This window comes from Dendrobates tinctorius, unplaced genomic scaffold (genome assembly GCF_039654945.1).
Source record: "Dendrobates tinctorius isolate UK_male_01 unplaced genomic scaffold, ASM3965494v1 ptg000062l, whole genome shotgun sequence".
In the NCBI taxonomy this organism is placed as follows: domain Eukaryota; kingdom Metazoa; phylum Chordata; class Amphibia; order Anura; family Dendrobatidae; genus Dendrobates; species Dendrobates tinctorius.
The window spans coordinates 13,983,788-14,011,064 of record NW_027361730.1 but is presented as its reverse complement, the minus strand read 5'-3'; the positions used below and the strand labels follow the sequence as shown (position 1 = coordinate 14,011,064).

Genomic DNA, 27,277 nt, shown 5'->3' with positions numbered 1-27,277 from the left:
GCGCAGGCACTGGACCTCTTATCTTTCAGGTTCCATCGGGGGGCTTATCTACAGTATTACAGAATGCTGGAGATAATCCCCTGATGGCGGTGGCCGCAGCTGATAGGCGAAAAATAAGGTGACAGATTCCCTTTAATATAATGGTGGTGCATCTTATAGTCCACTTTTACGGTAGCTGGGGTCCCAGGAGGCAGGGTTGCTGCTGCAGGAAGCTGGCAGCGGCTGCGGGCCCCAGGCTGGGAGGAGGAGATGTTTGGCGGTGCGAGGCTGCGGATGGCTTCGGGCCTGCAGAAAATGTTGGTGGAGTTCCCGCATTTCCCATTGTTTTCACTGTAGTGGACTTTGGGAATATGGCTGCTGGAGGTCGAGATCTTGGGAGACGATATATTTGGGGCAGTGCATTTAGGCAAAATTGTGAGCCCACTCACTTAGATGAAAACTGACCTCACATGAATGGTCTCGGGTTAGTTTCCTGTTTGGATAACACAGGACTCGTGGTAGCGCTCATCTTTTCTTTTCTGGAGAATCATTCTTCCAGATATCTCAAATGGTCTGAAGGCTTAATCAGGAAAAACTGTGCTTTCTGCTCCTGCAGGGTCAGGGTGCGCACAGCTGTTTTATTGGGAAGCGCACAATGGTGCACTGAGGGTTTTGGCTGGACCAAGGGTGCTTGAAGCATTCACATTTGTATATGGCTTAAAGATCATTTTATAGATAATTACAGAAAACAAAACAAGAGGCATGATTTTTTTTATTTTTTATAGGGGCTATGTCTCCTATACCAGAGTTCCCCAACTCAAGGCCCACCAACAGATCATGTTTTCGGGATTTCCTTAGTATTGCTCAGGTGATAATTGCTTCACCTGTACAATACAAGGGAAATCCTGAAAACATGACCTGTTGGTGGGCCTTGAGGACCGGAGTTGGGGAACTCTGTTCTATACAACCATCTGATTAGTTGAAACTGAGTTTTGGGGGTGACAGACTCCCTTTAAATATCAGGATCGCCAGGGTCTCTTCTGTTGGATCATCAAAAAATGATGGTATTTCCTAGTTAAAATGCCACTTTATGTAAGGTAATAACCCTTTAACAACCCAGGAGACAATTTTAATTGTCAACACATTGTTTTCCTATTTTTGCCTTACACAATATGCATGCTCCAAGTTTAGTTTATTTTTTTATTTACTTAAAGGGAATCTGTCACCCCTTTTTTGAGATATCATATAATGATATCATTCAATTGTGTGTCACATAAGGATTCTCTTAGTACTTTTGCTTCCCTCTGACCCCGCACCTTTCTTGCCTAAATACCTTTTTTATATCAGTTCAGATGTATGTAAACTGCCGCTGTCCGGTCCGCTGGGCGGGGCTTATTCACCTGCTCCCCCCTCCCTGTCTTGCTCTACACAAGAAGAAATGCATAGAGCAAGACAGGGAGGGGGGGAGCAGGTGAATAAGCCCCGCCCAGCGGACCGGACCGTGGCAGTTTACATACATCTGAACCGATATAAAAAAGGTATTTATGCATGAAAGGTGTGGAGTCAGGGGGAAGCAAAAGTACTAAGAGAATCCATATGTGACACACAATTGAATGATATCATTATATGCAGTGGTGGGATTCAAATTTTTAACAACAGGTTCTGTGTTTGTGTGTAGGAAAACCACACCCATTTTAAGCCACACCCATTTAAACCACACCCATTATTAAGCCACACTCATTTACACGCACCTTTTCCTCAAACATATACAAGTAGGGGCGCAGTCAAACAGTTGAAAAAAAATAAATTGGAATGAGATCAGAACAGTGCACATTCTGGCCAGCGACTCTCCTGACCCGAGTATGACAGCTGCATATATTTCTATGCAGCTGTCTCACTTGACTGTCCAGCTGGCCAGGCTGTGCACTACATGTCTGCGTCCTAATGGAAATTAAAAGTAAAAATCACCATACCCTTCCTGCAAACTGGTGTTACTCAAGTCCCATCTATGTCAAACAATGATGATTTTAATTGCAGGGTTAAATTGGCATATTTCCACAACTAGAACACCACAAAAAGAATGGTTCATGAAAATATCACAACCACAAGTATAATCGACAGAGTAATAATAATTTATTAATGTATAGTACTTATAAAATCACATCAGAACTACAATGTGCCAAATCCCCAATAGGCAGGCACAGGTCCCCAATAGGCAGCATTGTTCCCTAATAGGCAGCACAGGTCCCCAATAGGCAGCATTGTTCCCTAATAGGCAGGCACAGGTCCCCAATAGGCAGGCACAGGTCCCCAATAGGCAGGCACAGGTCCCCAATAGGTGGCACAGGTCCCCAATAGGCAGCACAGGTCCCCAATAGACAGCAGTGTTCCCCAATAGGTAGCACAGGTCCCCAATAGGCAGCACAGGTCCCCAATAGGCAGCATTGTCCCCTAATAGGCAGCACAGGTCCCCAATAGGCAGCATTGTTCCCTAATAGGCAGGCACAGGTCCCCAATAGGCAGGCACAGGTCCCCAATAGGCGGCACAGGTCCCCAATAGGCAGCACAGGTCCCCAATAGACAGCAGTGTTCCCCAATAGGTAGCACAGGTCCCCAATAGGCAGCACAGGTCCCCAATAGGCAGCATTGTCCCCTAATAGGCAGCACAGGTCCCCAATAGGCAGCATTGTTCCCTAATAGGCAGGCACAGGTCCCCAATAGGCAGGCACAGGTCCCCAATAGGCAGCATTGTTCCCTAATAGGCAGCACAGGTCCCCAATAGGCAGCATTGTTCCATAATAGGCAGGCACAGGTCCCCAATAGGCAGCATTGTTCCGTAATAGGCAGGCACAGGTCCCCAATAGGCAGCACAGGTCCCCAAAAGGCAGGCACAGGTCCCCAATAGGTAGCACAGTGCTGCACAGGTCCCTAATAGGCAGGCACACGGGTCCCTAATAGGCAGCACTGCAAAGCACAGGTCCCCAATAAGCAGCAGCACTGCACATATACAACTGACCTGGTGTTGGCCTGTGTGTACCACAGGCTGAAGTTGAACTGAAGACTGAAGTAAATAATCCCGCGGTGAGGCAGGTGGGCGGCGGGCCACGGTCACCACACACAGACTAGTGTCCTCCTGTCCAGGCTCTGGCGCTCAGCTCACTGGGCAGCCGCAGCAGCAGGTAACTCCTGAGTCCAGTCCAGCGAGCTCCAGAGTCTAGTTACCCGCCAATTATAGCCACACTGCGCCGCAGGAATCAGTGCACGGGCAGCGGGGGTCGCCGGGGTGTGCTGTGCTGCTCTGTCCAGTAGTCAGCAGACAAAGAGCAGCACGTCAAGTATCAATGCGCGGTATCCGGCAGGAAGCAGAGCAAGAGTCCTCCTCTGCTCCTTGCCTGCAAGCAGCGCCGCCAGCAACATCAGAGGACCGGATCGCGGCTCTGGATCTCCCCTGTTCGGGAAACCGGCTGCTTTTTTAACAACCGGTTCCACCGAACCGGGGAGAACCCGCTGAATCCCACCCCTGATTATATGATATCTCAAAAAAGGGGTGTCAGATTCCCTTTAAGTGTTTAAGGCCTTGTTTACTGAAAAACAAGTTTTATAATTTTTTTAGCTGTTGGGGGACTTAAAATGTAATTTGTATTTCTAATTTAAACTTTTTCTGACGTTGGCTGTTTATCTTATTACACCATATCATCTACTTAAAGGGGTTGTCCACTACTTCAATATTGAGGACTTATCCTTATTCAGCTGAATAGGAGCTGATCTGCAGCTTTCAGCGTCGGACACTACTTGTACATTTTGTACATACGGCTGGAGCTTATAGGTATCAAAGTAGCAGACAACCCCTTTAATTGCTCAAATTGTTTTTTATTATACAAGTCACTATGACTGTAAGGCTGCCAAATATTGTATTTGGTAAATATTATTTAATAAAAATAATGTATTTTTATTAGTCTAGATAGGAGACAATTTAACCGCCCTCCAGCAGGTGATCACTCCGGCACAGACAAGACCCTTTAAGCAATCTCCATCACATACATGTAAGTTAGAATGCGGGAAAAGGTCTGTTACAGTAACCTGCAAATACTAAAATATCATGTTGTCATTATTTGTTATTGGTCAGCAGGTGACATCTCACATATTTAATACTTTTAATGCTATAATCCAACTTCATGGGTTTATTTCCACAATACACTGCTGCATCTGCCCCAGAATGGACACCACTGACCCCCCCCCACTGGAGACCATTGACGTATAATGTGATTTGTCAATAATTTATTTTCTATGCTTTTCATTGTATATGATGTTGTGTCTCTACACCTCGTTCCTGTAGGTGATCATGTCCACATTTCGCTGGACTCGTTCTCTTCAGCTCACATTGGCTGTGGTTAAGCCAGACGCAGTGGCACATCCCATTATATCTGACGTAAGTATTTTATTGGATAAATGTACTACTTACCAATTATAAATGAGTAAATGATCCAGCAATGAAAAGGTATGCCATGAGATAATGTCAGTTATTACCGTAGATACAATTAAGACTCCATCAAGTATAAATCCAATCTAGGATAAAAGTAGACCTGCGCATTAAATCTATAGCCTTAGGCTATGTGCACACGCTGCGGATTGGTCAGCGGGCTTTGCAAAATCCGCAGGTAAATCCACAGGTCAAAAGACCTGCGGATTAGCCTGCGGTTTATCACCTCTACAATGGAGGAGATGGCAAACCGCAGCGGAATCCGCAGAAAAGAATGACATGTCAATTCTTTCTGCAGATTGGAAACCGCAGCAAAAACCGCGCAGAAAATTCCGCACCGTCTGCACTGCGGTTTCCATTTTCCATAGGATATAATGGTACTGTAAAATGCAGCTAATTCTGCTGCGGATCCCCGCAGGGCCAAAACCGCTGCGGATCTGCAGCAGAATCCGCAGCGTGTGCACATACCCTTAAAGGGGTTGTCCGGTCTTGACCCCTTTACCACCTTTGACGTATATTTGCGTCAAAAGTCGTGTCCCTGCATTGCATGTTGAGCCCACCTTTTCCCCCCACACATGATAGATGATTTAATCAGTCACTATGTGTCTTTAACAGCCGCGGGTGGAGCAGTGGCTCCAAACTCAGCTATTAACCAGTTAAATCCCACTGTTAGCCGCTGATAGTGGGATTTAACACGCACTGTCAGGAAGCGCGTCATACATCCGACCATTGCCACTCCTGTCACATGATCGCAGGGCGCAGATGGGTTGGGGTCTGCTATTGTCTGTCTGCCCCATTAAAAAAATAGAAAAATACACATATTTGGTATCGCTGCTTTCAGAAAAGTAGGTTCTCTGAAAATGGAAAATTAATCTTATCGGTAAACGGCGTAACTAGAAAAAAAATTAATGTGATCTCAAGTTTCGATAAGCATACTCCCGGCCTGGGCGTTTTTTGTTTTTTTTTAATTCTTTTACTAAACCATAAACAGATATACAATTCACACACTGGCATGTTATGTTAAGCTTGATACTAGATATAAATATGCTTCATATGACATTAAAATGTAAGCAAAATGTGCACACCAGTTGTATACAAAATAAAGCAAAACATAATGTCAATTAAATCACAATGCCTTTGTGTTATTATTCCAGTGATGAAATCTACCTAGCTTCTAAACCGTACCTACATCTACAAAAACATAAACTATTCCGCAGCCTACATCCACATAATTAGCTATTCACTATGTGACATCTCTACTCTACAAAGCGAGGTGAGAGGAATTCCACCTTTCCCAAATCTTTTCGAAGTTACCCGGGCACCCTCTGTTTTGATATAACGTGCGTTCATATGGGATAATCGAATTTACCAAATTGATCCAGGACCCGAGAGAGGGAGACGAACCTCCCAACCACCTTAATGCCAGTACCTTTCGTGCCATAAACAGCGTCTCCCGTAGAAAAATCCCAACATATTGATCCCATGTCTCCTCATCCCATACTCCGAAAAGACAAACCAACGGCTCAAGGGGAACAGGAATTTGTACCAGAGATGTCAATAGTGATGTCACCTCCCTCCAGTATTGCGCAACAATAGGACAGTACCAGATCATATGGATAAAATCTGCATCTACTGAATGACATCTCAAACATTCCGATGACGGGTATCGGCCCATCTTAAAGAGAATATGATTGATTTATAATATATAATTGTATCATCCTGTTATTGATGGATGGAGATACCCTGGTTGGTGACTCCAGAATTTCTTCCCACTCCTCTCCCCCTGTGTATCTGGGATGAGCCTCTCCCATTTCTTCTTTTTTTTTAATCAGATAAATTTTTATTAATGATAACAATTCTAACATATATGACATCAAGCAATTGTTCACATATAATCATATATTTTTATGACAAAACTCCCCCCCTCCGAGACCCCTTCAGTGTCTTCCTCATTTCTATTCCGGTACTCTTTCCCACATCCATATATAATTGTTTATTATGAACATCCTCTATATCATAATACATCCTCCCCACAAATCTAACTCCATTCTACCCATGGCTGCCATATCTTATGAAATACATCGAGTTTATTTCTCTTAGTATAAATACTTTTTTCCAATGAAATTATATGCTCCACCTGCGTAAGAAAGTCTCGTCTAGTCGGAGGCTCTTCTCTGATCCAGAACCGAGCGATCAACTTCCTTGCCAGTCTAGCAATCGCCAGTTTGACCATGGATACCGCTACTAATTCTTCCACATAACCTAATATACAGACCAAACGGTCTCTGGGGATTGCACACCTATATATCAATTCAATCCGACTCAATACAACTGTCCAGTATGTAGACAATCTAGGGCAATGCCACAGCATGTGCAGCATGTCTGCCCGTTCCTGCGAACATCGTGGACACTCGGAATCGGACCTCAAACCCATCTTGAACATTCTATCTGGAGTTCTGTAAGCTCTATGAATTACAGTGGGGCAAAAAAGTATTTAGTCAGTCAGCAATAGTGCAAGTTCCACCACTTAAAAAGATGAGAGGCGTCTGTAATTTACATCGTAGGTAGACCTCAACTATGGGAGACAAACTGAGAAAAAAAAATCCAGAAAATCACATTGTCTGTTTTTTTTTCATTTTATTTGCATATTATGGTGGAAAATAAGTATTTGGTCAGAAATAAAATTTCATCTATACTTTGTGATATATCCTTTGTTGGCAATGACAGAGGTCAAACGTTTTCTGTAAGTCTTCACAAGGTTGCCACACACTGTTGTTGGTATGTTGGCCCATTCCTCCATGCAGATCTCCTCTAGAGCAGTGATGTTTTTGGCTTTTCGCTTGGCAACACGGACTTTCAACTCCCTCCAAAGGTTTTCAATAGGGTTGAGATCTGGAGACTGGCTAGGCCACTCCAGGACCTTGAAATGCTTCTTACGAAGCCACTCCTTCGTTGCCCTGGCGGTGTGCTTTGGATCATTGTCATGTTGAAAGACCCAGCCACGTTTTATCATCAATGCCCTTGCTGATGGAAGGAGGTTTGCACTCAAAATCTCACGATACATGGCCCCATTCATTCTTTCATGTACCCGGATCAGTCGTCCTGGCCCCTTTGCAGAGAAACAGCCCCAAAGCATGATGTTTCCACCACCATGCTTTACAGTAGGTATGGTGTTTGATGCATGCAACTCAGTATTCTTTTTCCTCCAAACACGACAAGTTGTGTTTCTACCAAACAGTTCCAGTTTGGTTTCATCAGACCATAGGACATTCTCCCAAAACTCCTCTGGATCATCCAAATACTCTCTAGCAAACTTCAGACGGGCTCGGACATGTACAGGCTTAAGCAGTGGGACACGTCTGGCACTGCAGGATCTGAGTCCATGGTGGCGTAGTGTGTTACTTATGGTAGGCCTTGTTACATTGGTCCCAGCTCTCTGCAGTTCATTCACTAGGTCCCCCCGCATGGTTCTGGGATTTTTGCTCACCGTTCTTGTGATCATTCTGACCCCACGGGGTGGGATTTTGCGTGGAGCACCAGATCGAGGGAGATTATCAGTGGTCTTGTATGTCTTCCATTTTCTAATTATTGCTCCCACAGTTGATTTCTTCACTCCAAGCTGGTTGCTTATTGCAGATTCAGTCTTCCCAGCCTGGTGCAGGGCTACAATTTTGTTTCTGGTGTCCTTTGACAGCTCTTTGGTCTTCACCATAGTGGAGTTTGGAGTCAGACTGTTTGAGGGTGTGCACAGGTGTCTTTTTATACTGATAACAAGTTTAAACAGGTGCCATTACTACAGGTAATGAGTGGAGGAAAGAGGAGACTCTTAAAGAAGAAGTTACAGGTCTGTGAGAGCCAGAAATCTTGATTGCTTGTTTCTGACCAAATACTTATTTTCCACCATAATATGCAAATAAAATGAAAAAAAAAACAGACAATGTGATTTTCTGGATTTTTTTTTCTCAGTTTGTCTCCCATAGTTGAGGTCTACCTATGATGTAAATTACAGACGCCTCTCATCTTTTTAAGTGGTGGAACTTGCACTATTGCTGACTGACTAAATACTTTTTTGCCCCACTGTACGTATAGCTGAGACATCCTCCCAGGTTCGCTCATAGAGATCTTAGGCACATATTCTAAAATAGATTCCCATCTATCGTCATTTATCTCTCCCAATTCAGCCTCCCATTTCACTCTAGACTTGATGGGATGTTTGACTAGAAAAGTGAATAATAAATCTCTATACACTTCTCCCCTTGTCACGCTGTTCTCCAAAATGGAGGCCAGCGTGATATCAAACTGGATCTCAATAAGTTTTCTCCGACATTGCGACCGATACGCATGATGAATTCTTTTATAATGAAATAAATTTGAATGCTGTAACTGGAATTCTGTTTGCAGCTCCACAAATGACTTAAGTCTCCCCTGACCCATTAGCTGTCCCATCCTTCTGATTCCTGCCTCTCTCCAGGGCCCAAATCCTTCCATTTGCTCGAATTCTTGCAAATTTATATTATCCCATACAGGAGAGCATTTGGTAAGGCCCGTGACACCCCTAATCTGTTTAACTTTTTCCCATACCTTATGAATTAGGAGAACAGTAGGAAACCGAGAGCCTAATTTTAAAAACTGCCCCCCTTCCAAACTCTCTCCCAGAGGCCATTTTCCAAACAAATATCTCAAACTACTAGGCGATTGTCCCTGTCCCGTCTCCACCCCCCATCCTCCAATATGCTGGCATTGTGCTGATAAAAAATAAATCCAGGGGTTGGGTAGCGCCAAACCTCCTTCCTCGTTTGGCCTCTGCAAAGTTTCTTGTTTAAACCGTGGGCTTTCCCCCCCCCCATATTAGTTCGCCAAACAGCGATTTAATTTTGTGGAACCTACTCTGCGAGATCCAAATTGGAGAATTATGCAGTACATATAAAAGCTGTGGCATCACAATAATTTTTAAAAGGTTCACCCTTCCAATTACCGAAAGATGTAATTTATTCCATGCCGATATTTTGGAATGAATTTTTTGTAGCAAAGGCCTTAGATTAAGTTCTTCAAACCTAGTCAAAGGAAGGGCGATTTGTATCCCCAAATATTTAAATCCCGAAACTACCTTCAATTTTGCTGACCTTTCCACCTCCCCCATATCCCTATCTACCTCATCAATGGGCATTATGCACGATTTGTCCCAATTGATTTTGAGTCCGGAAAATTCCCCGAATTCCTCAATTAATGCCACCGCGTTATCCAAATTCTCCCCTGAGTCCTCCAAAAATAACAAAATATCGTCGGCATACAAAGACACCCTCTCCTCCTTCACTCCATAGACAAATCCTTTTATCTCTTGTGCATCCCTTATTTTAGTGGCCAGAGGCTCCACGGCGAGGGCAAACAGCAACGGAGACAACGGGCACCCCTGCCTCGTACCCCTATGTAATGAGAAACTATCAGATAATTCATTATTCACTCTAATTTTTGCCATTGGAGAGGAGTATAGCAACCCCACCCAAGATATAAACTTGGGCGGGAACCCAAGGCCCATCAAAACCGACCACAAGTACTTCCATTCTACACAATCAAAGGCCTTATGGGCATCCAAAGACACTACTACTCGCTTTCCAGCATTTTCGGCTGGAATTTGCATATTAAAATATAGCCTCCTTAAATTGATTGCTGTAGATTCATTGGGCATAAATCCCGATTGATCTGGGTGAATTACTTTATCAATCACGTGGGTCAGTCTGTTGGCCAAGGCCTTCGCCAGAATCTTTACATCTGCCGTAAGGAGTGAAATTGGTCTGTAGGACTCCGGATTCAATGGGTCCTTATCAGCTTTAGGAATGACCACAACAATGGCCTCTCTCATAAATGTAGGTAACATTCCCCTCTCCAACGACTCATTAAATACCTTCTCCAATTTAGTTATTACTACTTCATTAAAAACTTTATACACCTCTGCCGGAATGCCATCTGCCCCCGGGGCCTTATTTCCCGCCATGTCCGCCAGTGCCACCCTCAACTCCTCCGCTGCAAGCGGCCTATCCATCCATTCTCTGTCTTCCTCCCCTAATCTAGGAAGCTTAATTGCCCTCAGATACCTGTCCATCTCCTCTTGACCTTTATGTATCTTTGAGGAGTATAGCTCACTATAAAATTGTTTAAATACATCCAGAATTTGATCCCCCTGTGTAACCACATTACCTTCCTTAGTTTTAACTGCCAGGCTGCTCAGGTCACCCCCACTGTCCATACTTATAGAAACATACAGGCCATTAACACCCAGAAACTTATGAAGAACTTGCAGTCTTCATTGGCCCCTATCTCCTCCCTCTCATGTCCTGATTCTGCATTGAAGCATTACAATGAAACACTTCAAAGTGCCCTGGATGAATTTGCACCCCCTATAAATAGAACACCACAACGCAGACGGCGACAACCCTGGCACACGGTGCAAACACGTTTCCTGCAGCGGTGCTCCAGGTGCGCCGAACGTCTGTGGAGAAAATCCAATCTACACGAAGATTTCATACATTTTAAGTTTATGCTTAGAACATACAACACTGCCCTTCACCTCTCCAAACAAACCTATTTCAACACCCTCATCACCTCACTGTCAAATAACCCAAAACGTCTTTTTGACACTTTTCATTCTCTACTCAATCCAAGAGTACAGGCCCCAACCACAGAGCTCAGAGCTGACAATCTGGCCAATTACTTCAAAGAAAAAATGGACCAGATTCGACAGGAAATTATCTCCCAATCACCTCATACCACGCACTGTCCTCCCTCCCCCACTGCATCTAGCTCACTCTCTGATTTTGAACCAGTCACAGAAGAAGTAAGCAGGCTCCTTGCATCTTCTCGCCCAACTACTTGCACCAGTGACCCATTTCCGTCACACCTCCTCCAGTCCCTTTCCCCTGCTGTCACCCCTCACCTAACTAAAATATTTAACCTCTCTCTCTCTTCTGGTATTTTTCCCACCTTATTTAAGCATGCCATCATACATCCACTACTTAAAAAACCATCCCTCGACCAAAACTGCGCCGCTAACTATAGACCTGTCTCTAATCTTCCCTTCATCTCTAAACTCCTGGAACGCCTGGTCCACTCCCGTCTTATCCGCTATCTCTCAGAAAACTCTGTTCTCGACCCTCTCCAATCCGGTTTCCGCTCTTTACACTCCACTGAAACTGCCCTCACTAAAGTCTCTAATGATCTGCTAACAGCTAAATCAAATGGTCATTACTCCATGCTAATTCTCTTGGATCTCTCTGCAGCATTCGACACTGTGGATCATCAGCGCCTCCTCACTATGCTCCGTTCTATTGGCCTCAAGGACACCGTTCTCTCCTGGTTCTCCTCCTATCTCTCTGACCGCTCCTTTACTGTATCTTTTGCCGGTTCCTCCTCCTCTCACCTTCCCCTTACTGTTGGGGTCCCCCAAGGATCGGTTCTAGGCCCCCTCCTCTTCTCCTTGTACACTGCCCCTATTGGTCAAACAATCAGTAGATTTGGGTTCCAGTACCATCTCTATGCTGATGACACCCAATTATACGCTTCTTCTCCTGACATCACGCCAGCCTTTCTGGAAAATACCGGCGATTGTCTAAACGCTGTGTCTAACATCATGTCCTCACTATATCTGAAACTGAACCTGTCAAAAACTGAACTCCTGGTGTTTCCTCCCTCTACTAATGTACCTATACCCGACATTGCTATTTCTGTGGGTGGCTCCACTATTACTCCCCAGCAACAGGCCCGCTGTCTTGGGGTCATACTTGATTCTGAGCTTTCCTTTGCCCCCCACATTCGATCACTGGCTCGCTCTTGTCATCTGCACCTCAAAAACATTTCTAGAATTCGACCTTTTCTTATTTCGGACTCTGCAAAAACTCTTACTGTTTCTCTTATTCATTCTCGTCTCGACTATTGTAACTCTCTTCTAATCGGTCTCCCTCTTACCAAACTCTCCCCTCTCCAATCTGTCTTGAATGCTGCAGCCAGGATCATATTCCTGACCAATCGTTACACCGATGCCTCTACCTTGTGCCAGTCATTACACTGGCTACCCATCCACTCCAGAATTCAGTATAAACTTATTACCCTCACCCACAAAGCCCTCCATAGCTCAGCACCACCCTACATCTCCTCCCTTGTTTCAGTATACCACCCTACCCGCGCCCTCCGTTCTGCTGATGACCTGAGGTTAGTATCCTCAATAGTCAGAACCTCCCACTCCCGTCTCCAAGACTTTACACGTGCCGCACCAATTCTTTGGAATGCACTTCCCAGGTCAATACGATTAGTCCCCAATCCCCACAATTTTAAGCGTGCCCTGAAAACGCATTTATTCAGACTGGCCTATCGCCTCAACACATTAACCTAATCTATCCCTGTGTGGCACAGCCAAAAGTTTACCACAACCAGATTTCCCACATCATGTTCCCACATGCTTTATGCATCCATTAGCCCTCTGTCTGTACTGTCACACACTTAACATTATGGCTGGTCCATACAATCAGGGCAACTGTTACCACCCACCTTTCGTGTCTACCTCTTTCCTCATAGACTGTAAGCTTGCGAGCAGGGCCCTCATTCCTCTTGGTATTTGTTATAATCTACTGTATGTGATTATTGTTATGCTGTAATGTCTTTTGTCTGTAAAAATCCCCTCTGAAATGTAAAGTGCTGCGGAATATGTCGGCGCTATAGAAATAAAATTTATTATTATTATTATTATTATTAATTGTATACACATGTGAGGATTCCCGTTGTGCCGAAGCTATCACTGAGAGCAGGTGCCCCACTTTTTCACCCTCCGCATAGAATGCCTCGTTCTGAAATGCCCGCCGTCTCTCCGCCTTACGGATGTGAAGTTTATTAACTTCCGACTGGGCCACTCTCATGCGAGTCTGCGTAGCTTTAGTACACTGCGCACCCAATGCTTCCTCAGCCGCTCTTAATTCCTCCATCACTACTTTGTCTAGATTTTGAGACCTAGTCTTATATCGAGACACTTCTCTGAATAAAATCCCTCTCAAAAACGCCTTCATAGTATCCCAGACTATATGACGCTCTGCACTACCTTCGTTTATCCTAAAGAATTCTCCCAGTTCCTCTCCTATCTTTCCCATATCCAGCAACCGTAACCAAAAGGGATGAATTTTCCATCCCATACCTGTCAACCTCCCCTGTTCTCCCAATTGTAGAGCTATCACCAGTGGACAATGATCCGATAGGACTCTAGGCAAATATTCCACTTCCTGTACCAAGTTATCCATCCCCTCATTTCCCAAAGCCACATCAATGCGAGACAGGGATCTATACGTCGCCGAGTAGCACGAGTAAGTGTAACTCTCCATATTCCGAACTCTCCACAAGTCTATCCAACCAATTTCCCTCATGTAGTTTCCAAAAGGTGTCACATTCCCTCCCTCTCTGCTCCCCGCATGTTTACCCTTATCCCAATGATCATTTGCAATATCATTCACATCACCTATTACAAGCAACGGGACCCCAGTCCATTTCCCGGATAAGTCCAGAATTTCCTGTATCTTTTTTCCAGAAAATGGTGGAGGGATATACAAAGACACAATACATAATAATCTATTCAATATCCTACATACAATAAACACGTATTGCCCATCCTTGTCTATTATAGCCTCCACTTCTTCATATGGAGTAGAAGTGTGGATCAACACCGACACTCCCCTAGCATAGGCTGAGTACGTCGAGTGATAAGCCTTCCTCACCCACCTTTTTTGTAACATAGCTACTTTATCTTTTACCAGATGTGTTTCTTGGAAGCAAATCACTGAGGGCCTCAGCTTCAGCAGATATTGTAAAATTGCGGCCCGTTTTGAGACGTTAGCGAGACCCCTAATGTTCCAGCTTAGTATTTTAATTCTACCCCCTACGATATATTGCAATACCAAACATTTGACACATTATTACTGAAATCTCGGTCCCCCCCCACCCCCCCTTCCCGCCTCTACCCCCCGTCCCAACCTTCCAACTGAAATAACTCTCATCCTTCCCCCCATCCCCCTCCCGAAAAATTAGTTGTCTCCCACAGCATTTAAGCTGAAAAGAATTCTCTCTCCCTCTCTATTTGAGATCAAGAAGGGCGTTTTTACAGCCTAGCAATACAAGCTCTGTACTCCAATTACTCTCCCGTCCACATTTATCAAACTGCAATAAGCGTTGCGCCGCCGAACACAACCCACATAAACCAACATGGCATTGCTTCATCTCAGAGATGACCATGAACTTAACAAATTCAAACTAAATCAGTTAGTCACTGTTTCAACATCACTCAGAGTATGCTTCAACGGGACTGTCCCGCTCTGATATTCTTTATGTTAGAGTCAAGCCAGAGTGTCGCCTCCTCTGGATTTTGAAAAAAGTGCACTTGATCCAAAGCTACAACTCTCAGCTTAGCTGGGTAGATCATTGAATAGCGCACATCCATGTCTCGTAGTCGTCTTTTATCTTCTCCAAACGTCATCCGGAACTTTTGAACGGCTGCAGAATAGTCTGGGTAGATGGAGATGCGATTGCCATCTATGGTAAGTTCCGCACAGGTCCTGGCTTTCCTCAGCAGAGTATCCCGGTCCCGATAATTCAGAACTTTGGCCAAGATGACTCTTGGGGCTGATCCTGGGGGCAGGGGTCTGGTGGGCACACGATGTGCTCTTTCAACGGAAAACATTTTAGTGAGACCATCCCCTCCTACAGTATTTTTCAGCCATGACTCAATGTACTCAGTGGGGTTATTTCCTTCCACTTTTTCTGGTACCCCCACAATCCTCAGGTTGCTCCTACGGGCGCGGTTCTCCAGATCATCAGTTTTAAATTCCAGTTCAGCTATACGTTGCACATACTTTTTTTCCCTTTTCAACAGTTCATTAACCTGGTCTTCAGCGCTTCCCACCCGTTCTTCCACCACCTCCATTCTCTGTTCAACTTTGCGCACTGCAGCATTAATCGCAGCCATCTCTCCCTTTAAATCATCCACACGACTGTTCAAAGCCGCAAGGGCAGACTTGTTGTAAATTACTACAGAAAATATATCTTTGAGCGTCGGCTCTGCTATATCTAATGTGTCCGGCTGTTCAAGCTGGCCAGCGCGTGCAGCCACAACAGGGGATCTCTGTTCCTCCCCACCACTCTGTGGCTGGCCCCCTCCTTCCTGCTGTTTCCCAGGGGCCTGCGTTGTGTTAGGTCTCTCACCTTCAGCCGCTGACCTCTCATTAGCAGCCTCCTCTGACCTCGCAAAGCGTTCCAGCCGAGCGATCACCTCCATCCGTCTTTGATATGCCGCGCTCGCCCTTGCCGCCTCCTCTGCAGCCTCGGCGCCATCTTGGACCTGAGCGCTTCCCGACGCTGCCAGCTCCTTCTGTCTCCTGCGCGTCATCCTCATGCGGGACTCCTCCACCAGACCGTCCTCCACTCACTGCTACTCCCCGGATCTCTGCACACTCCTTGGAGCGATTTCAGCGTTCGGCGGCGCCTCAGGTATCCTTAGTAAGGGAGATTGTGGCAGGAGAGCTCCACTGCACGTCCTCTCACATCGAGCGCTAGGCCACACCCCTCTCCCATTTCTTCTTAACGGAGACTATGGTAGATTCTGTCCCCACTTACAGCATGTATGTATACAGAGAGGAGATGAGACCTTGGGGGCCCTGTGATTTAATGATCCCTATCAAGGGTAGAGACGAAATAGCATTATTTATACCTATATATCTCATGTGTGATTGAAAAGCTGACCTTAGTTGTAAATAACGAAAGAATTGGGACCCCGGAACATTGCAAGTAACTTGCAGTTGTTCAAGACACCAAAATTCCACGATCATATAGATCACCTGTCGTAGAAACACTATACTGAGCCCAGAACTCGGCAGATGGATGTACAAGTAACGCCAGAAGGTAGTCATTATTCCATAGGGGCATTTCAGCTATAATATCCCCAAATCCAACCACAATCTTAATCTGTTTCCATATTGATCGTGCCAGACTAAGCAGGGGCAACAATCGCGAGACATTTACTTTCTTCATTTCCAAAAAACCCAGCGGGCAACTAATTTGTGCGGCATGAAGTAGATGGTCTTCAGAATTAGGGAGGTGACCGTCGGGCATCCATGTACTTATGGCTTTGGCCTGTCCAGCCAGATAATACAGGAAGAAATCGTGTAACGCTGCCCCTCCTCGCCTCTTGGGTCTCTGTAGAGTGGATAGTTTAAGTTTGGGCCTGGTTTTCCCCCACATAAAGGATGTGATCTGGGAATTCAGATTAGCGAAAAAGGATCTGGGCACCACTACAGCACTATGTTGGAGAAAGTAGCTAAGCTTGGGAAGCAATATCATTTTGATTAAATTAATACGTCCGGCTACAGACAATGGAAGTTTACCCCAAATCGCGAATTTGCCTTTGACAGTCTCCAGTAGAGGATGTATATTAAGTTGCAGATCAAATTTACTGCCTTGAGAAATATGGACACCCAGATATTTAAAACTGGTTACAATGGGTAGTGAGGAGAGAGTCTCAAGTCGTGGCATTGGAGCATGGGAAAGAGACATCAAAGCAGATTTCTCCCAATTTATGTACAGGCCAGAATATTTACCGAATTTATTTATAGTCGTGATCACTCTTGTCAGGGTTTCCTCCGCTTTGTCCATAAAAATCTCCATATCATCAGCATACAGGCCTATGGTATCTGTCCGACCCACTATTTCTATACCAGCAATACCAGGGGAAGATCTTATACGAAATTGCCAGTGTCGGGGTAGCCATTTAGGGAGGGCTAAATTAACCCTTCACGGTTGAGCCAGTGATGTCCAAATTATTCCACAGAGTGTTGCTAGCAACTCAAATGACCACACGGAGACGGGGGTCTCTGTACGGGAGGATCGAGGCAGATCACTAAGCCCCTTTATTTTAGTCACATCTTTTATAATCTTTTGCGTAATTATGCAAGGTTCTCAAGTACCAATAGCATCATTTCACTTTATAAGCCAATAATATTGCAAGAAAACCGGAAACTACATATATGTCCGTCATAGAAAGTAGTATAGTGGCATATTCTTCAGAGTTTTACACCCCCGCCTCCCTTATCTTTGCACCTGATGAGAACAGTCTAGTTTCATGACAGCCCTTGCCAATTACAAAAATTTATCTTACAGCAACAAAAATGAAGAAACGAAACCTTCAGAGAATGTACAAAACGAAACTTCAGCTCTGATTTTGGTATTAACCCTTCACATTCCCCCCTAGATAATTTTTTTTAACACATATGCAGCATCAGAGGTGCTATCCCAAGCTAACAGCTTGAGGGGTACTGGTCTTCACATGGCTTATGCCGTGTTATCAGTCATGGCTGTCGCGGGCCACCCATCCCCCTGTATACTGCAATTCACGAATAACAATTTTTGATGACGGTGGTGGGGATCTTTTGTAGGTAGGCATGCGCTTGGCTTCAACATCTTCATCAAGTAGCCTTTTGAGATCGGTGCAGAGAAGAGCAGGGGCAACGACGCCTTTGGTATCATCATTAGCTGGCTTGGTGTAGAATTTCCTAAGACATACAGAAATACACCAAAGAACAAGTTTTAGTATCACATATACAACAAGGATACAGGCAGCAATGTGCAACAAGCTTTGTAAGATCCCAGCTATCCAGCCCCCTATTCCCTTAAACCAATTGGCTGAATTGAGAAAGGAGAAGGTGTCTGACCACCAACTGTCCTTATTACGATCATTATCTTTATCGTATTGATCTCTGAGTCTTTGAATATCTTCTAACTTTAACTTCTACCAATAATAATATGGAAAATGCGAAAAACCAAAACATTATGTCCCCTTTATTTGCTATTGGCTTGTTTAACCAGCTTGCAGTGTGATGCGTGAATCCAAGTCAGTCTTCCTTCTAGTTTCACTGATATAGGGGTGATGAGGAGAACTTGATAGGGACCGTCATACAAGGGTTCTAGTCCGTGCTTCCTGACATGCCTTTTCACGACTACCAAATCACCAGGTTTCAGGTTATAACAGATGTCGGTTTCTGCTGAATCTGGAAAAGAAAAGAAAACTAGAACATAGATGTTAGCAATATTTTTACTAAGCTGAATAACATATTGAACAACATGGTCAGTCTCTTCTGATAACTGCTGGGGCTGGAAATTTGCAACTGGGGGCCTAGCACTAAACAATATCTCATATGGGGACAGGCCATGTTTTGCAATAGGGGTAGTACGAATGTGGTATAGTACAATGGGTAGGAGCTCCTGCCATGGAGCCGTAGCCTCCTGCATCATTTTGGTCAGTTGTCCCTTCAGTGTGCCATTCAACCTCTCAACTTTCCCACTGGATTGTGGGTGGTACGGAGTATGGAGGGCTACAGTGGATCCAAGCATTGTCAGAACTTCTTGGTACACATGAGAAGAAAAGGCCAGACCTTGGTCACTTTCAACAACTTCTGGAACCCCATATCTGCATAAAACTTCCATCACCAGTTTCTTCGCTGTGGTCTTTGCAGTCATATTGGTAACAGGGAATGCTTCCAGCCAACTGGAGAACCGGGGCCCAGTAGAATTTTTGCACCAGTGCGAGGGCCTGATTCTTTCCTCGATGTGTAGGCCCATGTGGCAATAGCAGGGTACATCCGCTAAGGGAGACACACAAGTTGGTCCTTTTTCCAGAAACCATTATCCATACGTGCCCCATCAGTCTTCCATTGCATCACCTCTTCCTTTGGAGACATTCTCTGCATTGTCATTAAGCGGTCTTGCAGGGTTCGACAGAAAACTTCAGTCTGTTGTAGATCATCAGGTTCTTGTAGGGTTAGTGCTTCTTGTAACTGTTTACGCTGAGAGCGTGTGGTCACCATAGTTGGTATGGTTGGTTCAACGGGTAAGAGCGGCGGCTTTTGCTTGCATTTCCGCAAATGTGTTGCCAACAGTCTGTGGTCTGGTCCTAGGACCGTGTGCCATAACTTTGATAATGGCCACCTGAATAGGTAATTTGAGTCCATGAGGGCTTTAACAGCTTCAGCATTTTCACTGGGGTTCCGGCAGTAGTAATAAACCCTCGATTGGCCCATAGAGCCCCAAAATCGTGAGCAATACCAAATGCATACCGTGAGTCCGTGTATTTATTAGCCCGTCTGTTCTTGGCCAAAGTACATGCAGTAGACAGAGCCTGGAGTTCTGCTTCTTGTGCTGACTGTGAGGGCGGGAGCGCAGCTGCGTGCACTACAGTGTCCTCTGTGGTAACAGCATATCCCGTGTGGAATCTACCAAACTCATCAACATATCTTGAACCCTCCGTGTATAACACCAGATCGGGATCTGGAAGTGGATTCTCACTGACATTTGGTGGAGTTGCTGTTTCTTCAGTCAGAAGTTGGGAACAATCATGTTGGAGGTAATCCTCATCACTGCCATCTTTCCTTATAGTTAATTATACGTCTTTCAAGTCATTGTAAAGGGGTTGCATTATGCGGGATGCATTCGGTATCCACTGACAAAAATAGGTGCATAGTCCAAGAAAACGCTGGAGTTCAGTTTCATCTTTTGGGAAAAGAAGGGAGCTGACAGCTATTTTTCTTTCTTCTGCGAGGTGTCTGGCACCCTGAAGGAGACAGTGACCCAAGAATATCACTTGACCAAGGCAGAACTGAAGTCTCGAGGCCGAAACCCGACAGTTCAGTGATGCCAGATGCTTAAGGAGGCTATCAATGGCAGCAATGGCAAAAGACACCTGCTCATATTTTTTGCAAACTGGTTGGGACTGTTTAGGGCCCCTTGTGGCATAACTGTCCATGTTAACTGTCGTCCCTGATAAGTGAATGTAAGTGAATGCAAATAGAAACTGGTAATCTGGGTGTAACGGAATGCTAAAGAAGGCATTGATAAGATCAATAACTGTAAACCAAGCAGCATCCTGGGGTATTTGGGACAAAAGAGTATGTGGATTAGGCACCAGGTTTGAGAAACACTTTTACTGGTTCTACAGGCATTTTCCCTACATCATTTGGCCCTTTTGACCAGAGTTTAGATGGTATATCTGAGAGGTATGGGGTGAGTCGTTGATCCTCAGGCAATATTGGGGGTGGATCTGGGCCTATCAGGGCCATCATAACCATGGGAAGGGCATGAAAAATACAGATTTATCTTCACTGTCTTCATCTACATAAGGATTATATAACGTAAGAGCCATCTGACCATCATCTTGGAATTGTATTCTGGAGCGTAACTGTGATAATAAATCTGCCCCTAGTAAATTTACTGGACATGTGGGGGAGATTACAAACTGAATAGTAACCTCGGGGAAGGGTTTTATGGGGTTTATAAAAGTATATTAATTGGGTCTGCCATCTACTCCGTTTAAAACAGCAGGGGAATGACAATCTCTCTGAAAGTGTCCGAATCAGGCACAGCGCTTTGCAGACGAGAATTGGCAGGGAGGGGCTGGGGAGAAAGATTCCCAGTAGCTGAAGTCTGAGGGGGGGCCAGAGTTTGCTGTGTGCTCCAGTGATAAGGAACCAGCTGTGTACTCGCAGCCGTGCTGGGGGCGAAGGGGGATATGGTGTGGGCTAAGATGGGAGGGGGTACTGAAGCAGCTGCTAGCTTGCTTTTTTTTCTCACTCTCTCTGCTGAACAGAGCGGGTTAAAGTCTTCTGAAAACTTTTTTTTTTCCTCCTCTGGATTGGGTGAACGGGGATTGAGGCTGGCTGCGGATGATAATAGGTACCGTCAGCATTCAACAACGGAAAGGTGGGGGTTGCAACACCCGGTCTTCTTGTGCCACAATTATAACAGACCTCTCTCCACTGAGGATTAGTAACTCCACATACAGCACAGAGCCACCCGGCAGGATCATAGGGTGGGGGCATACTGAGTTTTGGTAGTCCAGGATACATCGGTGCCTTAGGGTTAAGGGGCACAGAGCTTACAGTCGGGAGAAAAGGCTTGATTTCCTGGGGAGGGACCTTATCATCTAGCAGGGAAACTTCTTGTTTCAAATCATTCTTAACCATCTGTCTGCCTGACACATTAGTATCGATCTCAGTGTCTTCTTTAATCACATTCTCAATTCTTTCCTGTACCACAACACTTTCAGTCTTTTTCACAGTGTTAGACAATTTTCCTTTATCCACACAGCAATAAAAACAATCAGAATTCACTTGCTGTTCAATTTCCACATAATCTTCATTATACAATTCATGTGCCAAGCCACGGAATTCCTCAGCGCCTTTAAGTAATCCATCATCAGTCAACCTCCCTTTATTTTTTAACTCCTTCATCCCATAGCGTAGGCTGCAACTTCCCGCCCTTAGGAAATGCCAGAATCGAAAATATTTTTCCTGCATTCCTGACAGATTTCTTTCCTCGTCTTTGAATCATAAGACTAACAGTATCTGATCCTTCACACAATTCAAAACTTTTCTTTTTCTTCCACAGAAACATAATTCTCTCCTTTAGAGCTAAATATCCTGACTTAAATAGTGCACAATACCGAAGCGGCCATCTCCGTTTGTTCCACCGGGTCAGCCCCCTCTGGGAAGCCCAAAAGTCAACGCGGTACTCAGTGAAAGGAGGAGGGCGTCTCAGACTATCCCTCCGGACACCTCTGGTTATATAAATCTTTCTATACCTGAGTTACGTATCCTACCCATCTTCGATCACATCACCACGCCCAATACTAATAGTGATCGGGAATTTCAGGATATTTTGACTATAAAGAGAGTCACAATCACTGGTCAATCCGGGGTGACCGTCCCTTATGAGGTACGGTTCGGGCACTGGGCCCCCAACGAGACTGCACCTCTATATGATTCCACCCATGAATCACCCCACCACGGGGACAAACCTCAGATCCTCTTTGCAGCAACAAGTACAGGAAAACCACACCAACGGTCAGTCTGAACAATATGACTGCCAACTTACCGTGGTTGTCGTGGGGGATGATCAGTCCCAATTTTCCAGCACCCGTGTCCGCTCCGAGGGTCCTTTGTCTTGTTATCCTCCGGGGGCAGAGGTGTCCCTGTTCGGGGGCCCCACGTTGGGCGCCAGCTGTCAGGGTAGCTATTTAGGGAGGGCTAATTTAACCCTTCACGGTTGAGCCAGTGATGTCCAAATTATTCCACAGAGTGTTGCTAGCAACTCAAATGACCACGTGGAGATGGGGGTCTCTGTACAGGAGGATCGAGGCAAATCACTAAGCCCCTTTATTTTAGTCACAGCTTTTAGAATCTTTTGCTTAATTATGCAAGGTTCTCAAGTACCAATAGCATCATTTCACTTTATAAGCCAATAATATTGCAAGAAAACCGGAAACTACATATATGTCCGTCATAGAAAGTAGTATAGTGGCATATTCTTCAGAGTTTTACACCCCCGCCTCCCTTATCTTTGCACCTGATGAGAACAGTCTGGTTTCATGACAGCCCTTGCCAATTACAAAAATTTATCTTACAGCAACAAAAGTGAAGAAGCGAAACCTTCGGAGAATGGACAAAACGAAACTTCAGCTCTGATTTTAGTATTAACCCTTCACACCAGTGCCTCAATAGCAAGGGCAAAAAGGGCCGGGGAAAGGGGACACCCCTGATGAGTTCCCCTATGCAATGAAAATGGCTCAGATATGGAATTATTTACAATGACCCGGGCCTTAGGCTTCATGTATAAAACACTGACCCATTTTTGGAATCTATCTCCGAATCCATACCTCTGCAAACAGGCACGGAGAAAAGACCATTCAAGAGAGTCAAAGGCCTTGGCCGCATCAAGCGATGCCAATGCCCATTCATTGTCCGGCACCAGGGAGCTATGTTGGACCACTGACTGGACTTGTCTAATATTGATGGAGGTGCTCTTACCAGGCATAAAACCTGTTTGGTCAGAGTGTATGAGGTCTAAAATGACTGAGTTCATCCTTTTGGCCAAAATTTTTGTAAAAATCTTATAATCCACATTTACTAATGATATGGGCCGATAAGATCCACAATCTAATGGGTCCTTCCCCTCCTTTTTAAGAACTATTATATTGGCCTCATAAAACGATTCCCGCATGCATCCCCCTTCCCAAATCCCACGAAACACCGTCAACAAAAGGGGCGCCAGTATCTCCTGGTATTTCCTATATAGCTCGACAGGAAATCCATACGGCTCAGGGGCCTTCCCAGAGGCCATATCCTTTATGGCATCCCCTACCTCCTCCAGAGTAAACTCAGCATCCATAAAGGCCCGCTGGGAAGGACTCAGTGTGGGAAACTCTATATCTGACAAATAATTTAGACATCCCGGGCCATCAGCATCAGTCTTAGAATTGTACAATGAACTATAATAATCAGAAAAGCACTTGAGCACCTCCTCAGTTGAAGAAACCAAAGTACCACCTGAGTTGCGAATCTGTAGAATTGAGTTGGTTGTATTATGCTGTCGCACTAAGTAGGCCAAAAATTTGCTTGCCTGATTCCCCATCTCAAAATAAGATTGTCGGGCAAAAAATAATTTACGTTTAGTGTTAGTGTCAATATATTGAGTGTATAACCTTTGAGCAGTCAACCACTCCACCCTATTACTCTTAGTTTGGTCAGATATGTAAGCAGCCTATGAATCTTTCAGACGTCGCTCCATCTCGCCATCCTCCTCCGATGTCACCCGTTTAATGTGAGAGATCGAAGAGGATAAACAACCCCTTAGATAAGCTTTAAGAGCATCCCAAAATAAATTAATATTTCGGGGTTCAGGGTGGGACAAGACGAAGCACTGTAACTGATCTATCGTTCTATCGGGCGAATTTATCAACTTCAGCCAAAAAGGGTTCAATTTCCATGTTATCCTATTGGTTGATGGCCTGTATTTAAGTTTAAGAATAACTGGACTATGGTCTGAAATCCCCCTACTTCCATGTTCAATATCATCTACCCATATCGCTAGTCTACTGGATCCAAAGATGTAGTCTATGCGAGACAGAGAGCGTTTAGTGGAGGAATGACAAGTATACTCCCTCGTCTCAGGATGGTGCATTCTCCATAGATCCAGCCACCCACTACCCGCCATGAATTGTGACAGTTGGGATGTAGCCGGGGGGGGGGGGGAGTCCTACTCCGTACTTCATCATCCAATCTCAATTTATCAAGATGACTATTCATGGCGAAATTAAAATCTCCCATACAAATGATGTGTGCATCTGGGTAATTCAGGGCAAAACTCAATGCCTTCTGGATAATTGACATATTAGCCAGGGGGGGTTGTAGATACACAGAATAACATATTTCTGAGAGTTGATCAGCGCATGTACAAATACAAACCGTCCCTCAGGATCTTTCCGGGCCTCCCTGATCTCCCACCGAACATCCTTATGTATTAACAATGATACTCCCCTTGAATAGCTGGTGTGAAAATCATGTATAAACCACTGTACCCACGGTTTTTGCACCAATCGAACCGTATCACTGGTCAGGTGCGTCTCAACCAGAGCCACAATGTGAGGGCGATAGTGTCTATTTTGTGAAAACACCTTAATTTTCTTTCGAGGGGGTTTTTATGCCTCTTACATTCCAAGTCGTACAAATCAACTCAGAACTCATTCCCGTCCATCTGGATATGATGCATAGTGGTGCCCGAACAGAATGCAGAGATCTCACCTAAAAAGCAAAGTTGGCGTGGGCTGCGGCATTTACCTAAATAACTATAAAAACTAAAACCTTTGAAAAAGAAAAAACAAAACAAGAACCTCGTAATATAGGTGCACAGTCTCACGCCCCCATCAAAAAATAAACAAGGGGATACCATCACTGAACACAGTGTCCGGTATTGTTGGTAACTGGATACTCGCCGAGAGAGCTCCAATTAGACCTTTAACGGAAAGGATCCGAATTAACAGCCGTCACATTAGGATTCCTTCGCAGGGGATCCCCCATGGGACCGCAGCCATTCAGTCGCCTCCACCGGATCCGTGAAAAACACGGAGGCGCCTCCGTGAACAACCCGAAGCCGGGCCGGATATATCATCGAGTACACAACGTTCCTGTCCCTGAGCCGTTTCTTGACTTCGATGAATTGCGCCCGCTGCTTCTGCAGTTCCATGGAAAAGTCCGGGATGATGGAGATGACAGTATTATTGAACTTGATAGGACTTTTTAGTCGTGCAAGATGCAGAATGGTATCTCTGTCCTTACAATTGAGCAGGCGTGCCAGGAAAGGCCGAGGCAGGGCCCCCGGAGGCAGGGGTTTTGTAGAGACCCTCCAGTCCGAAACGCGTAAGCGTCTGTCACAATGGTGAACCATATGTTTTTTATGCTTCTATTCTGTTTTTAATCATTTTTTGGAATAAAGTCTTTTGATTTTAACCATCCTTTGGTCGAAGTTGCTGGAACACCTCCTGAGTATTGTGCCTACAAGATTTTCCGGAATCCAAGTTCCCTGCACCGCCCAGGATTGATTGCATTCCTCCAGACTCCGCATTTGCTACGGTTTGGTGAGCTGACAAAATTTTTTTCGTTTTGTAGAGACCCTATGAGCTCTTTCAATAGCGAACACTGAGGAGAATTCATCTCCCAGGGAGGTCTTAAGCCAATCTTCCAGAAACTGCTCAGGACGCTGACCTTCCGAGCACTCAGGCAAACCAATGATGCGGATATTATTCCGGCGCATTCTGTTCTCCAAGTCATCCGCCTTCTGCTTCCAGGCATTCACGGAGCCCACCACTTTCGTTAATTTAGCCTCCATAGGTGCAATGGTATCCTCTACCTTGGACACCCTCGTCTCCACCTCCGTGATGCGTCCCTTCATGGCCTGCATATCCTGACGAAGTCTCCCCACCTCCGTGTAAACATCCTCAATTTTCTCCGTCAGTGATGTCCTGGTATAGATAGAGATAGCCTGCATCAATTGCTCAGACGCCTGTTTAAGGGTCAATTCCTCCTGTTCCATCTCTTCTTCACCCCCAGAAGGGCGATTTTTGCGTTTAACTTGAGAGGAAGTATTCCTAAGGAGTCGTGCACTTTTGCAGGGGTCGGGTCTTGCAAACTCTTTAAGTTTGTCCGCTGCTCCTGACCCCTTAAATCGACTCATAGTTATCTGCAGTGTGATCCAATAAGATAGCTAGAAATGTACTTTTCGGGTATCTCCTACCCTAGATGGCGATCACAGCAGGGCTAATAATGGATAATTATAGTTCAGGCAGCAGAAAGGAGGCCACGTGAATTGTGAGGACGGTGACCAGCACTATTCCAGTAAAACACCTTGCGACCAGGGGAGGGAGAGGGGGGCCCCCCAGAGACAGCAGCAGTGGGGGAGGGTGCTCAGAGCCTCCCTCAGTAATGGCGCCAGCCAGCGCAGTGAGCAATTAACAGAGGGGGAATAACACGCAGGGCCTAATCTTTCAGGGCACTCACCACGCGTTCCCTCAAGTCTGTCAGCCAGTGTCTTCACTGCCCGATCAGCGGTGCAGCGGTGTGAGCCAACGCCGCAGCTCTCAGTGGCAGAGCCGCGCGCCCAAGATGGCCGCCGCCTCGTGGAGGAACAGCCGCCCGCTCCGGTCTCCCCGGCCGCCCACTCTCAAAAGCCACCTCACGTCCTCCTGCGGGGTACCAGGGGGGTCCCGACGTCCAGAGGGTCCAGACAGTGCCAAGTGAGTTGCTAAAAAAGGGGTCCAGAGTCCTGGATTTTACAGGATATTGAGGAGCCCACCCAGCAACCGTCCTCTCTCGCTCACTGCATAGCCACGCCTCCCAGCCTGGCCATTTTGACCAGTTTTATGCAGATTTTCCAACTCCAACCTGTATAAGCTTGAATGCTTATTGGATGAAGCAT

The 27,277-nt window shown here is 45.4% G+C and overlaps 1 protein-coding gene across 3 annotated transcripts in view; it reads left to right on the top strand.

Annotated features, from left to right (window-relative positions):
• The window catches only part of NME6 (NME/NM23 nucleoside diphosphate kinase 6), a 55,269-nt gene that overhangs the window by 8,763 nt on the left and 19,229 nt on the right, over positions 1–27,277 (top strand). Inside the window, exons 2-3 of one of the 3 annotated variants that reach the window (XM_073579302.1) lie at positions 3,936–4,022; positions 4,316–4,408. In XM_073579302.1, the coding sequence (XP_073435403.1) occupies positions 4,322–4,408 (87 nt within the window). In that variant the 5' untranslated portion in view covers positions 3,936–4,022; positions 4,316–4,321. The remainder of the gene's footprint in view (positions 1–3,935; positions 4,023–4,315; positions 4,409–27,277) is intronic. The other 2 variants (XM_073579303.1, XM_073579304.1) reach the window with 2 other exon arrangements.